The sequence below is a fragment of the Glycine max genome, chromosome 16 (assembly GCF_000004515.6).
Source record: "Glycine max cultivar Williams 82 chromosome 16, Glycine_max_v4.0, whole genome shotgun sequence".
NCBI classification, from domain to species: domain Eukaryota; kingdom Viridiplantae; phylum Streptophyta; class Magnoliopsida; order Fabales; family Fabaceae; genus Glycine; species Glycine max.
In genome coordinates this window covers 14,140,287-14,154,678 of record NC_038252.2, presented here as the reverse complement: position 1 = coordinate 14,154,678, position 14,392 = coordinate 14,140,287, and the positions used below count along the sequence as shown (strand labels likewise).

At 35.9% G+C, this 14,392-nt stretch overlaps 1 protein-coding gene across 7 annotated transcripts; it reads left to right on the top strand.

The window, feature by feature from the left end:
* The first annotated feature begins 3,283 nt into the window (after positions 1-3,283).
* On the top strand, positions 3,284-12,236 carry LOC100807444 (ASC1-like protein). Of its 7 annotated transcripts, XM_003547740.5 has the most exons (7): positions 3,285-3,620; positions 3,781-4,010; positions 4,097-4,252; positions 4,625-4,810; positions 10,658-10,842; positions 11,310-11,385; positions 11,893-12,236. In XM_003547740.5, exons 1-6 carry the CDS (start codon positions 3,480-3,482, stop codon positions 11,345-11,347), a joined length of 936 nt encoding a protein of 311 aa, XP_003547788.1. In that variant the 5' UTR covers positions 3,285-3,479; the 3' UTR covers positions 11,348-11,385; positions 11,893-12,236. The 7 variants fall into 7 exon arrangements, 6 of the variants coding, with proteins under 6 accessions (XP_040866270.1, XP_006599170.1, XP_003547788.1 ...); XR_005888998.1 differs by having other exon boundaries at positions 3,284-3,620; positions 10,658-11,385; XM_041010336.1 differs by lacking the exon at positions 4,625-4,810 and having other exon boundaries at positions 3,284-3,620.
* The last annotated feature ends 2,156 nt before the right edge of the window (positions 12,237-14,392 follow it).

Genomic DNA, 14,392 nt, shown 5'->3' with positions numbered 1-14,392 from the left:
GCAGAGTTGTAACCGTGGATCAATTCCTTTGTCATTTCTCTTGTTAGTCTTGTGCTCTGCACAATGATCGGTTAGTTTTTCTTAAGGATTGGATGTAATCTTTATACCCTTATGTATACCTTTTGATTTTTTTTATATATGTATTAATCTTTTCTACTCATTGTTGGTAATTTCATCCTACTCTTAATGCTTGATTCTATTTGATCACTAGTGTCATGAAATTGGATTCTAAGTGAGATTGGAAAGTAATCTTAGAATTTGAACCGAATGATTTTACTTTCTACATTACGTTTCTAGGAATAAAGCATAATGTTTTGATTGCAAAAAGCACAAGAATATAATTGTAATGCTGGGATATTTACTGTAAATATGAGGGACCGATATTTAGTAAATGTTCTTAGGTTCCAAGTGCGAGGTATCAACTTGGGATGATTATGTGTGCATTGGTAATGTTAGAAAATGATTTATACATGTTAATGTTGGATCAAGTGGCCTCAGAATAATTAAGAAGGGGGGGGGGTTGAATTAATTATTAATGTGACTAATTAAAAATTATCCTTCTTAATATTACTAGATTCAATTAGGCTTTACTAGTAAGTTATGAGAAAGTAAAGAACAAAAACAACAACTTAGACAAAAGTAAAGCGGAAATAAAAGTACACAGTGGAAAAGTAAAAAGTGTATGGAAGAAGATGACAAACACAAGATTTATACTGGTTCGGCAACAACCCGTGCCTACATCTAGTCCCCAAGCAATCACCGGTTCTTGAGATTTCCAATAACCTTGTAAAATCCTTTACAAGCAAAGATCCACAAGGGATGTACCCTCCCTTGTTCTCTTTGAACAACCAAGTGGATGTACCCTCCACTTGAACTGATCCACAAGAGATGTACCCTCTCTTTTTCTCAGTATTACAACCCAAGTAGATGTACACTCTACTTGTACCACAAAGGATGTACCCTCCAATGTGTTAAGACAAAGAATTCTTAGGCAGTTAGTCCCTTGAATCTTTGTAAGGGGAAACAAAAGATATCTCAGGTGGTTAGTTCTTTGAAATCTTTTGTTTAAAGGGAAGAGGAAGAATCAAAAGAATTCTTAGGCGGTTAGTCCTTTGAATCTTTTGGCAAGAGAGAGAAGGAATGAAGAAGAAGAATAACACAAGTTTTTGGACAATGAACTTTTCTTGAATAAAGAAAGTTTTGAACAAAAACTCTTAGAGGAATGCTTTGAATGAATGAAAGAAATTTGAAAGTTATCTCTTTAAAATTTGTGCCATGGTCACATATTTATAGCCATTTGATGACTCTTGAAAAAACAAGTTAAAAGTTGTGACCCTTGACAATTTCTTCAAAACTAGTCACTTTTTAAAAGTTGTGACTCTTTTGAAAACTAGTCACTTTAAAAGTTGTGACTCTTTTGAAAACTAGTCACTTAAAGGTTGTGACTTTTGAAAAAATCTTCAGAAACAAGTCACTTTAAGAATTGTGACTTTTGGTAATTTATTTTTCAAAATAAGTCACTGATAATCGATTACCATTGTAGTGTAATCGATTACACATCAACAGATGTGACTCTTCATGTTTAAATTTGAAAATCAAAATATTTAGAAACACTGGTAATCGATTACAAGTATTGTGTAATTGATTACACAAGTTTGAAATGATTTGAAATTTTTTTATCACAAGTTGTGACTCTTGAAATTTGAAATCTAACATTTTAAAACATTGGTAATCGACTACATGATTATGGTAATCGATTACAGCTTTGTAAATCAGTTTGAAAAGAATGTTGGCTATTGGTAATCGATTACTGCATTCTGGTAATCGATTACTAGAGAGTAAAACTCTTGGTAAAAGATTTTTATTTGAAAAATTCTCTTGAACAAAATTGTGCTATTCAATATTTTGAAAAAAAAAACTCTTTTAATACTTATCTTAATTGAGTCTTCTCTTGAATCTTCACTTTAATCTTGATTCTTGAAACTTGCTTTGATTAAACGACTCTTTGATTCTTGAAACTTGCTTGACTCTTGATTCTTGAAACTTGCTTTGATTGAACGACTCTTTGATTCTTGAAACTTGCTTGACTCTTGATTCTTGACTTGAGTCTTTGGCATCATCGAAATAATCTTGGAAAACATTGCTTCCACAGTTAATCTTATTAAGATGCTAAGGGTATAAACAATGAAATCCAATCCTATGTTTTCTTAAATTAATTTAAATTATTTTTGCAATTTTCGTATTTCCAACGCACTAAATTCTGTATTTCCGCTATTTCCGTTAATTTCGTTATTTCCGTAAATTCATTATTTTCACTATTCTTTTACTTTCAGTTATCTTTAGTTAGTTAAAACAACCAAATGACATTCGATTGAATTTGTACATAACTATTAAATTGATAACCTTTATCCGAATGAATTAAGTAACTCAAGTCCATGTGGAGACAAACTCTTTTATAAATTTGAAACCTACAACAATAATTGGTACGCTTGCCAAAAGTCTTAACAAACGCTGATTTGCTCAGAGCAGGTCTGTCATAGCAGGAGTAGCATGTGCGTCTTTAAGATGTTGAACTTTTAAAATATTGATTGTTCTCTTACTTATTTGGGCTTCGAATCGCAGGAAGAATGTTTCTAAGACACTTCCTATAAAATGAATCTTAGACACAAAATATTAAATGAAGTCTTAAATGCTTTATCAAGACTTAACATCTATCTGCCCCCGTTTGATCTATCAGACATAGGTACAATGTGTCCATCTGATTGCATACAAGACAACTTTAAAATTTTATAATTGTCTACATCTAATCAAAATTATTGGGGGTCTTGATCTGTCTTATGACTCAACCAATGGTAAAAAAACATTTTGCCTTTCATCAATCATGCTTCGCCGACCACATGGCATTGTAACTTCACATAAATAAAAGTATTCCAATCCATGTATACTCTACAACTCTACAAAGAACCATTTGGTAAATTCAAATATTGGACAACAATCAAACATTGTAAGCTAAAATATCATAACGAAGTCATGATTTTGTTATGTCTTTGGTTACAAATGACAAAAGAAAAAAATGTCACCAAGTCTTAGATTTGTCTAACGAAAGAAAGGGAAAGAGAAAATGGTGTGAGAGGATTGGGGGGGTGTCATGTGGGGGGAAGGGAGAAAGGTTGGGGTGTAGGAAATTCAGGAGGGTAGGAAGGTAATTTGGTCAATGTGGTAGTACCAATAGCAAAATTGGTAGGCCAATAAATCTCCCGCTGGTGCCTGGTACTTAGTGGTAACGAGGAATCTCAATCTTTCCGAAGGATGGAGTGAGCGGAAAGGGCATTTGGGTCAGATTGAACTGAATAATAGGAAACACACAGGTGGAGTGGCGAGCGGAATTTGATATGTTATAAAAAAATACTATCAGGAAAGGGGTGTTTTCGATTCGATCAACTCACTCACGGGCACGCCTTTCATTCCATTCCGATGCGATGACGACGATGAGTTCCCTCTCCCTCTCTCTTGACTGGCACAATGAATCCTACCCTGCCTATCATGATTTCTACCTTCTCCCCATTTTCGCTCTCTTCTTCCCCTCCCTTCGCTTCTTTCTCGACCGATTCATATTCGAGGTTCGTACCTTACCTTTCTCATTCTCTCTTCTTCTCTTCTCTTCTATCACCGTTGACTCACGACTAATCACATATTACTTATTAAACTTGTAATCAAAGTTTATTCAAACAAACTCTGCTGCCTTTGACTTTTATGTTCACTCTGCTTTATATATGACAGAAAGTGGCTAGACGATTGATTTTTGGAAAGGGGCATGCGGCGCTGGACTACCAGACTGACGAGAGAAGAAAAAAGATTAGCAAATTTAAGGAATCAGCCTGGAAATGTGTTTATTATCTTTCCGCCGAGATTCTTGCTTTGTCTGTAACATACGATGAACCATGGTTTACAAATACTATAAACTTTTGGGTGGGACCAGGGACCCAGGTCTGGCCAGATCAAAAGATCAAGTAAGTATTTCTCCACATGCCTCACTTATGAATCATTTGTTCTTTCCATATGATTTTAATTTATAACCTTTTAACATACATTTCAGGTTGAAATTAAAGGCAGTCTATATGTACGCTGCTGGATTTTACTCATACTCCATTTTTGCTTTAATATTTTGGGAAACGAGGCGCTCCGATTTTGGAGTGTCCATGAGTCATCATGTTGCTACTGTAATTCTTATTGTTCTGTCTTACATTTTTAGGTATCTTTTTCATTCACTTCCGTTTTGTCTTGTCATTCAAGCTTTTTTGTCCTCAAGTTCGACCGTTGATTTTGTTTATTTCATTTGTCTGAATTTACTTCAATTCAAGCTCCTTATCAAAAAGATGTAGTTTTGTCATTTGTTTCATCCGTTTCATTTGACTAATGAATTTTATAACTTACTGGGCCTTAATGGAAAAAAGGGTAAAATACTACTACTTCAAAATTATAAGCAGCCTTTTGATCGAATCACACACAGGGAGACAGGGAGAGAGAATTGTGGAACTAATTCCCACACTAGTTCTATTTTTATTTTAATTTAGTTCTCTTTGGAAATTTGATTTTGTTTCTCTTCTATGTTTAACACATTCAGGTTTGCTCGTGTTGGATCAGTTGTTTTAGCACTTCATGATGCTAGCGATGTGTTTCTAGAGATAGGGAAAATGTCCAAATACAGTGGTGCTGAAACAATGGCTAGCTTTGCTTTTATTCTATTTGTTTTATCTTGGATCATATTGCGCCTCATTTACTACCCATTCTGGATTCTTTGGAGTACAAGGTTTATATTATTTTGGTTCCCAATTTACATTATTTTTCCTTCTCGCTGTTATATTTTATGGTCCTCACCTGTCTATTATGTGGCTTCTTAAAATCTAGGTTAATAACAAAATGATGTCCCAACACATTTATTAAAGTAGAAAAAGAATTAATGAAATACACTCTGAAAGGAAAATTCAAAATGTTTTCATCTTGTATGGAAATATACTCCTTTCTTCTTGAATTCTTAACAAAACAGAAGTACTAGTTTTGTTGTTTTAAATTTTTATCCCTTTGATTTTCCTTCTTTTTGTCTTTGATTTTTCTGGATAACGGATTAATGGTTAACTTTTCATCTATACTGGTTCATTTATCACAAATTAAGTTCTTATATGCTTGAGTGGTTTGGATTATGTACTGGGTAACAACAATGATAAAGTGCTTATATGCTTGAGCGGTTTGGATTCTGTATAGGGCAACAACAATGATTCAGTGCCTAATAATTTGTAGAGCAGTTACAGTACCCATCCGTGTCAAAGCATGCATGTAACAGTGATACTGTAATAGAAAATTACGTAGGTTAAAACTGAACGAACTCGCATCCAACCCTGTGATAGAGGGGTCCAGGAATTCCTGGTCTGCCAACAGATAGGGCTGTGTTACAAATGTGGAGGGCCTTTTCATTCCCACCACCAATGTCCAGATTGTCAATGAGGATCCTCGTCCTTGATGAGTAGAACACTGACAACAATGAGACTCAGGTGTTGACTGCAGAGGAGACGGAAGAACCCGAGCTGGATGGTGAGTGTTGCGTGATGCACTTAGGGAGCTTAATCACTGATAAAAGTCGGCAACCTCATACCATAAAATTGCAGGGATTTGTCAAAGGAGTCCTATTCTCATACTCGTCGATAGTGGCGCCAATCATACTTTCATTTCTAAGAGGTTAGTCACAGCTTTGGGTATACCAATTAAAGCAACGTGCCTGATGCGAATTAAAATGGGAGATGGTTACAAGGTGATTGCTCCACAACGGCATGATCCACCATAGCCAATGTGCTTACTCTAGCCCAATTATTTTGGTGAAGAAGAGGGATGATACTTGGCGTATGTGCGTGGCCAAACAAGTTTCCCATTCCGGTAATAGACAAGTTATTGGGCGAGTTGCATGGTACTCAATTTGTTTCGAAGCTGGATTTGAAATACGGTTACCACCAAGTGAGGCTCAAGAGAGAGGATGTGCATAAAACTGCTTTCCGAATCCATGAAGGACATTACGAATATCTAGTAATGCCTTTTAGTTTAATGAATGCCCCATCTACTTTTCAGGCTTTGATGAATGATATTTTTCAAGGTGTCTTGTGTCAGTATGTGTTGGTGTTCTTTGATGACTTCTTAGTGTACAGTCCAGATTGGGACACCCTTATGCAGCACTTGGCAACGGTCCTTGATATTTTATCCAAGGAGAAATTCGTGGCCAATAGAAAGAAATGCTCTTTTGCTCTGAATTCTATGTAATACTTGGGGCATATCATATCCATAAATGTTGTGGCTATGAATCCTGCTAAGATCACCAGTGTGCTACATTGGCCTAGACCTCAGAATGTAAAGGGAGTCCGTGGTTTCTTAGGCTTAACTGTTTACTATTGGAAGTTCATTTGTGATTACAGTAAAGTGGCATGCCCATTGACTAACCTCACCAAGAAGGAGGGTTTCATGTGTCTACGGGCACAACTCCTTTCAAGGTGGTGTATGGTCACAAGCCTCCGGTGGTCTCTTGAGCTGTTCAGCGGGAGTTGCTGGATTGAGATGAGGCTTTATGCCAACTCAAACATCATCTTCAACGGGCCAAGGGCCAAATGAAGTCTCGTGCTGATCAAAGGAGACAAGAAAAGCACTTTGCCATTGGAGATTCGGTTTTTCTTAAGCTATGTCCACATAGACAACAAACAATGGGAGCTCGCATTTGTCCAAAGCTAGCTCCTCGGAACTATGGCCCTTTCTAGATACTTGAGAAAATAGGAGCAGTGGCATATAAAGTCCAGTTACCAAACTCTGCCCACATTCATCCGGTCTTTCATGTCTCGCTTTTAAAAAAGATTTAAGGAATTATTGGGTTGAGGAGAATCTCCCTACTGATTTGGAGGCTGACAATTCCAATCCTCTTGAGCCTGAGGCAGTTTTGGCTTCTTGCACTATAACCATAGCAGGTGATTCAGTTCGCCAACTTCTGTTGCATTGGAAGGGGAAAGCGTCGAGGAAGCTACTTGGGAGGAGGAGTTATTCGCTGTCAATTCCCGAGTTTCAGACTTGAGGACAAGTCTGTTTTTCAAGAAGGGGACAATGATAGAACCCCCTTAATGGACTCAGGCCCAAAGTCCAAACCAACAATTTGGAGGGTATATACGAGAAGGAATAAGAAGGGAGAAGGGAATATCTGATGAGGTTGCAGTTAGTGGGAAAGGAGAGGATTGGGTGAGAAGGGAAATTCTCTTATAACTGGGGCCTAATGTGAGGAGAGAGGGAGAGAAGATATTTTTTTTATAGAAGTTATGGCAGAGAGCTTTGGCCTCTGAAGGAGCTTTGCTCTGGGCAGAAGGAACCTCGTTTCCTCTGTATTTTTCCTTTTATAGTCATAATACAACTTCTGTTCTCAATCACATATACTCTTTACTGTTATTTCCTTATTCTCTGAGTTGGGTTGCGAACAATAATCAATTGCCGTATGTACAGAAGGAAAAAAAAAATAGATTTATGTACTATTTTAGAAAAATTCTGAAATGATTTTCTTAGTTAATGGTTAGATTCTCTAGAGGCTTTGCCAATTCTGAGCACTCTCTTCCTAACCTTAATCTCTTTGATAGAACACATTCCTCTATTACTCAGGTTCATAAGAGAAGAAATAAAAGGAAACAGTTAGGTAACTAACTAGACAAGGGTTAGTTAGTTAGCAGGAGGTAGTTTTTGACTTGGTCAGGTTGTACTAAGGTATATAAAGGCCAAAGGTGTTAAGAGAGGGACAAGAAAGATTTTAGACATTGAGTGGAGGGGCCAGGTTCCTCGAATTACTTGGCTGCTTTTTTCTCTGTAATTCTCTCATCACCAGTGAATACTCTTTCTTTGTTACATTACTTCACTTTCTTTTTCATCATACCCTAGTCCCATCCTATCAATTGGTACCCAAGCTCTTGAATTCAGTAGTTGTGCGTGGGGAGTAGCACATTTGATGGGGAGTACAAGGATGGATTTCCCAGTAGAGGCTTTGGAGAGGGTGGCAATGAGCTGGAGTCAATTCCAAGAGTGACTAGAATGCAAGATTGGAAGCAAGATTCTCCCATCAAGATTCATGCATGAATAAGCTGCAACAGATGGTGGAGAGGTTGGTGTCTACAATATCTGAAAAAGGTTCAAGAACAGGAGGCCCAAGGGGTGAGACAAGGGAAGGAGATGAAGGGGAGTTTGGAGGGAATGTGCAAACTGAATGTGGGAAAGGAAACAGAGGTAGCTTGAAGGGGAGGGTGCTTTTGGATGGATACAAAAATTGGAGAGGTATTTTCGATGAAGGAGAATAAGGGAAGAAGCAAAGATGGAGGCAGTAATGGTGGCTCTTGAAGGAGATGCACTTTCATGGTTCCAATGGTGTGAAACTTGCAATTCAAATTGATTTTGCTAAGAATTCAAGACTGCCGTGATTGACAGGCTCCAACCAGTCATGATGAGTGATTCTTTTGAATCTCTTCTAACCTTGAAACTAGAGCAGACATTGGCTAAATTTATCTCCCAATTTAAAAGGCTAGCAAGAGCAGTCAAGGGGAAAGAGTAGAATTTGATGAGAATTTCCAATGGGTTGAAGGAGAAGAATCAAAATTGCATAAGAGAAAGAGTCTTTTGGAGATGATGAATAAAGCACGCACCATTGAGGAGAAAAATATAGCTATGGCCAGATGTAACAACATTCTTGGAAGCAGTCTTGAGGGAAAAGATAAACAACTGTGCGCATAGTTTTACAGCACAAGAACGTCCAGGAATGTTAACCATAACTAAAAGGGTTGAAAATGGGAATTTGTCTTCCCAAACATCCCAGTTATCAATCTACAAGGGGTTATGGGGATATTGTAATTCGGCAAAACTTCTTATTTGGTTTTGAGGGGAGCGGACATAGTCCTTGTGTTAGAATGGGTTGGTTGCGTGGGGAGAGATCAAAGCTAATTTTGATGATTCCAAATTGAAGTTTAAGATGGTCAAACCAAGCTGTTTAGGGAAGAACCTGAATTAATTAAAACCTTGACATCCATCAAGCTCATGAAGGGATCCTTATAGGATCAAGGACAAGGTGTCTTTATGGAGCTTAATCATATTCCTGATCAACCTGCGATAGAGATTGAAGTTGCAACATTCATATAGGGTGATTTAGATAAATATCAAGACATCTTTTAGGGCCCTCAAAGTCTGCCTTCACATAGGAGACAATATCATGCAATAGTGCTGAAAGCAGATGCTCAAATTCCAAATATAAGGCCATGTAAATATCCCCATTACCAAAAGGCAGAGATTGAAAAGTAGTCAATGAGATGTTGATGACAGGCATCATTAGACCACGTGTAAGTCCCTTTGTCATTCCTATTGTTTTGGTGAAGAGGGACGGGGGTGGAGATTCTGTTTTGACTATAGTACTTTAAACAATATTACCCTTCCTAGCAATTTTCCAATTCTGGTGATTGTAGAGTTGTCGGATGAAATTGGAGGAGCTACAATTTTCTCTAAATTGGACTTGAAATTAAGATGTGGTTTCTGAGGAAGGTGACTGGGCTTTTTTGAAGCTTCAACCCATATAAGATGAGATCATTGGCTAAAAGATTGAATGAGATGTTAGGACAAAATTTTATGGACCCTATAAGGTCTCAAGAAGAAGGATGGGGGGGCGGGGGGGGGGGGGGGGGGGGGGGGGGGGGGGGGGTATTGATAGAATATGCCCCTCTATTACTCAGATTTATAAGAGAAGAAATAAAAAGAAACAGTTAGCTAACTAGATGAGGGTTACTTAGTGGGAGTTAATTTCTGATTTGGGCAGGCTGTAGCCAGGATATATGATAAACTTTATAATGGCCAAAGGTGTAAAGAGAGAGCCAAGAAAGGTTTTTGACAATAATTGGAGGGTTCAGGTTCCTCGAATTACCTGGGTGTGTTTTTCTTTGTAATTTTGTCATCACCAGTGAATACACTTTCTTTGTTACATTCTTTCTCTTTCTTTTTCATCATACCATGTTCCAGTTCTATCACTTTTCAAAAGTATTGTTGCAAACCCTTTAGTTCCTATGATATATCCACATGCCATGGAGATTCTCATTTGAACTGTTTAAGAATGTGGGAAAATTGGGTAATGTCAGTGCCGTGATAAGTTAGAGAAACAAAATGTCATATCTGTCCGCAATAGATTTACCTCTGGATTATTGCACTGTTGTTTTTAAAACACAACCCTCTCCCTCATCTCTGCAAGAGTCCGTCTAGGCATTTTCAAATTTCAAATATAAGGATGTATTGACATTTTCAAAAATATTTCAATTTCAATTTATTTCTTGCTCAGCTGTTTCATACTGTCCATTATCCATTTTTCATTTTTTTCTTGTTTGTTATTACTTTGGGCCATGAGTTTCGGTTTTAGCTGTCTTGTTTGAGCAGATTTATAAAATAAGATTTGTCCACTGGGGTAAGTTTCTAAATAAATCTTATTGTAAGCACTGTAAAAGAAATTTTGTTTTGTCTTTATAGAAATTTTAACAATTCAGTTTGAGGAGTAACACTAGAGCTGTCCTTCATTCATATTTCATTTCCTCTGTTCAATTGTTTTACTTTCTTCTCTTTTTACCAGCTATGAAGTTCTGCTCACTTTGGATAAGGAAAAGCACCGAGTGGATGGTCCAATATATTATTATGTGTTCAATAGTCTTCTGTACTGCTTGCTTGTTATGCATATTTATTGGTGGGTGTTGATATATCGGATGCTTGTTAAACAAATCCAAGCAAGAGGAAAAGTTAGTGAAGATGTTCGATCTGGTAAGTTGAAAGATGTGTTCTGTGCAAGGCTTTCGTATGTAAACTTTTCATTAACTGAGCAACCTTGTGAAAAATTTGTTCCCCTGTGCCTAGTATCTGCATATAATTAGGAGAAAAACGGGGAACTATCAGAATATAATATATGATTGTAGATGTAAGTTCTGGCTTTGAGTATTATGAACTCAATCTGGAATCTGGATTAGAAATGTTAGAGTTAACTTTTGCTTAGTTTGTAGTCTTTCTTTTAATTCCATCACTCAATGGGGGATACTGAAGTTGTTAATTGGGAAAGAGGCTTACCAAAATTAAAGTTGAGAAAAAGGATATGATGACTTGACATTTTTGTAACATATCACTTTGATGTACTTATCATAGAATCAGAAATTAATTGTTTTATGTTCAATCAATCCCGAAATTTTTTTAACTGTTTATCTTGTTGTGAACTGCTGCACATTTTCTTTATGCAGATTCAGAAGATGAAGATGCACATGAACATGAAGATTGAGTACGGAAGCAAAAGCATAATATATTCTTTAGGCAAAGGTGAATCTAAAATGATAACAAATTGTTTTACACCCTAACATGATGAATATTGTCGTATGTTATGTGGGCTTATGTTATGTTAAATTGTCCATATTTTATTTTTTTATTTTTTATTTTTTATAAAAAAGAATCTGTTTGTCCATAATTATTTTGTAAACTATAAACTTGTAAGTTTTTTTTTTCTACTAGTTCATTGTATCAACTAAAGGTTAGGCGGAAACTGCACACAAAAAGTGTTTAACGTCTTTTGCCTCTCTCAATGCATGTACTGAACTCTTCTATAATCTTTTTTTGCATTATTATCTCATGGTACACTGGCATATGAGGCAAAAGAGGGAATTTAAAGTTCATCTTTGTTAGGTGTTGACATAAAGAGAAATAAAAAAAGAAGAAAAACAACTACAGTATTTTTTTTAGCGTTGACTACGACCCCAGTATTATGAAATCATGTTAGATTTTTACTTTCCTTAAATTAAGGGAAATGCTGTTTGGTTTTATTTCTTGCAGATGATTTGGTTAGCTTCAATCGTTTTCTGTGCCTTTGGCCACAAAGCTAATATTTTCAAATCTTAATCAAATTGAGAGGATTATATTTATACGGATTTGAGTACAGACTTCGGAGCTGGTATAAAATGGCAACAGATGGAGAGAATTTTGATTCTTCTAAACTATGGGTCTATGCTGCAACTCCTGAAGTTTAGGTGTACTTCCTAACATTTGGTTAAGATATTTTGACTTTCTTGGTTATTTGCCCCTTGTTCGAATTACAAGTTGTGTGTCCGTTAATGTTTTCTGCCATAGATGTTATCCACTTGGTTTTGATTTATTGAAGACGAAAATTATTGGACTTAGTCGTTGTAGTTCTGAACTTGTTCAGGGTTATATTCGGGGAATTTAGTTCTAATTCACTTAAAAAGCAAAAGGAAAATCATACTATAAATTAGTTTGCTAGTTGATTCAGATAATGCTGCTTTTAGCTGCTTTGTTTTCACATTTATGACTGCTGGGAAAGGAAGAAATGTGGCGAATGATTGGATTTAGCAACAAAATATTGCGCCAGGGTCTTAAAGCTTTGACTCGGTGGTGCCAAATCTGGCCACAAACTCATTATCATATTTACAATTAAATGTGTACAGGCAGCGTTAGAAGAAAGGGGAAATACTTCCATTTCAAGGTACATGCTCGAAGTTTTTACCAATGGTGAATGGTGATATTTCGGTTTCGTGGAATTGATTCTAAAATTTTTTTGTTGACGCTCAAGTTAGATATCGAATTATGCATATAAGATAATAATGATAATTAATAGTTGGTTGTCCTTGAGAATTTAACACCCCCCTTCAAACATTTGTAAACTCTGACTTTGTTGTGTGTACAAAGGGTGCTTACAAAATTTAAAACGGAAATATTTTTGTTGTGGATTTTTTTATGTGAAAACATGTTTTTGTTGTAGATTTTGTACACCGAAATGTGCTTGTGTCTTTTTAATTTGGTCAAAATGTAATTTTGATTCTCCTAATTTTGTTAATCAGTCATTTTGATTTTTCTATTTTAAAATTGAGACATTTGATTCTCCTTCTTTAAAAAAAAACAATGATTTTAGTCCCTCCATCCAACTTAATTGGTTGACTGTCAAATAGTTAACCTTGACCATTATAAAATTTGTTTTTTAATAAACTGAAATTTATTTTAATTAAAAATAAATTTAATATGGCAATCATGAACGGTCATTGTTCCTCCACACTCCGTTTTGTCACCTTTCCCCTTCGATTTTCATCTTCGGCTACTGGAACTCCCTCGACGACCACACTGCCCAACTTTTCTCCAAAAAAGAAATTCTCATTCAAAAATAACTCATTGGGGTTGATAAACAAAACCAATGAGCTTTTAATTGTGAAGTTTAGATGATTTGAGGTTAGGGAATTTATCACCATTTTGGATCTCGATTCTTGCAAAGTAAAGGATGAGAGATTCCAAGAGGGCGATTGTCATTCATATGTTGAAAATTTTCAAGATTTATGTTGTGCTTGTGATGGGTCACTTCTCATTAAGGAAGCTAAGGGCGATTCTAATTCATGTTGTGAAAAGAAGCGATTTCAACCTTAGGGTTATTAGGAACATACCAACAAATGAGGACTATAACATAAGGTTTGTGCCAGTCTCAACATCGAGACTAGAAATTAGGTGAATGTCAATGATTTTCAGTGGGTGCGTGTCGTGCAGTCTTCAAATGGTTTTGTCGGAAAATGAAAAGGTTGTGATTGTTGAGATATCGAATTTGAAAATTGGGGACAAGGAGGTTTGATTTGAGTCTCAACATTGTTTCCTTCTAAAATTTGATGTTGAGAACTTCAAATATTTTGATATGTTCCTTTTCAATGTAGGAATGAGTTTTCCATGTGTTGCTTCATGAGAGCTTCAACAATATGTCTTTTTTTATTGCATGGATTTTGATAGTTTTAGTCTGCATATACCTTGGTTCAAAAATTGCTTAGTCATTGATTATTTGTTTGCCTATCAAATTCATTGGTCACAACGATTAGATTTATGCTTGTTTTGGTTCATTTCAAGCTAATGAAAAAGTTAATTGGTTGAAAACTGGTATGACGACATTCTGAGTTTGAGGTCAGCATATAACAACTATGGGGTGGAGTTTTGGCGGTCAAAGATGATGATCAAAATGGAGAAGGTGAAGGAAGGGAGTGTGGAGGAATGAATCCACTTGCCATATTGAATTTATTTTTAATTAAAATAAATTAAAATTTATTTAAAATTAAATTTTATAATGGTCAACCTTAATTATTTGACAATCAACCAATAGATTATGATGGAACGACTAAAATCATTGATTTTTTGAAAAAAGGGACCAAATGTCTTAATTTCAAAATAGGAGAACCAAATGTCTTAATTTTAAAATAGGAGAAACAAAATTATTAATTAACAAAATTAGGGAGACCAAAATTACATTTTAAGCCTTTTAATTTTTGAAACCCACAACAGAATCATGATT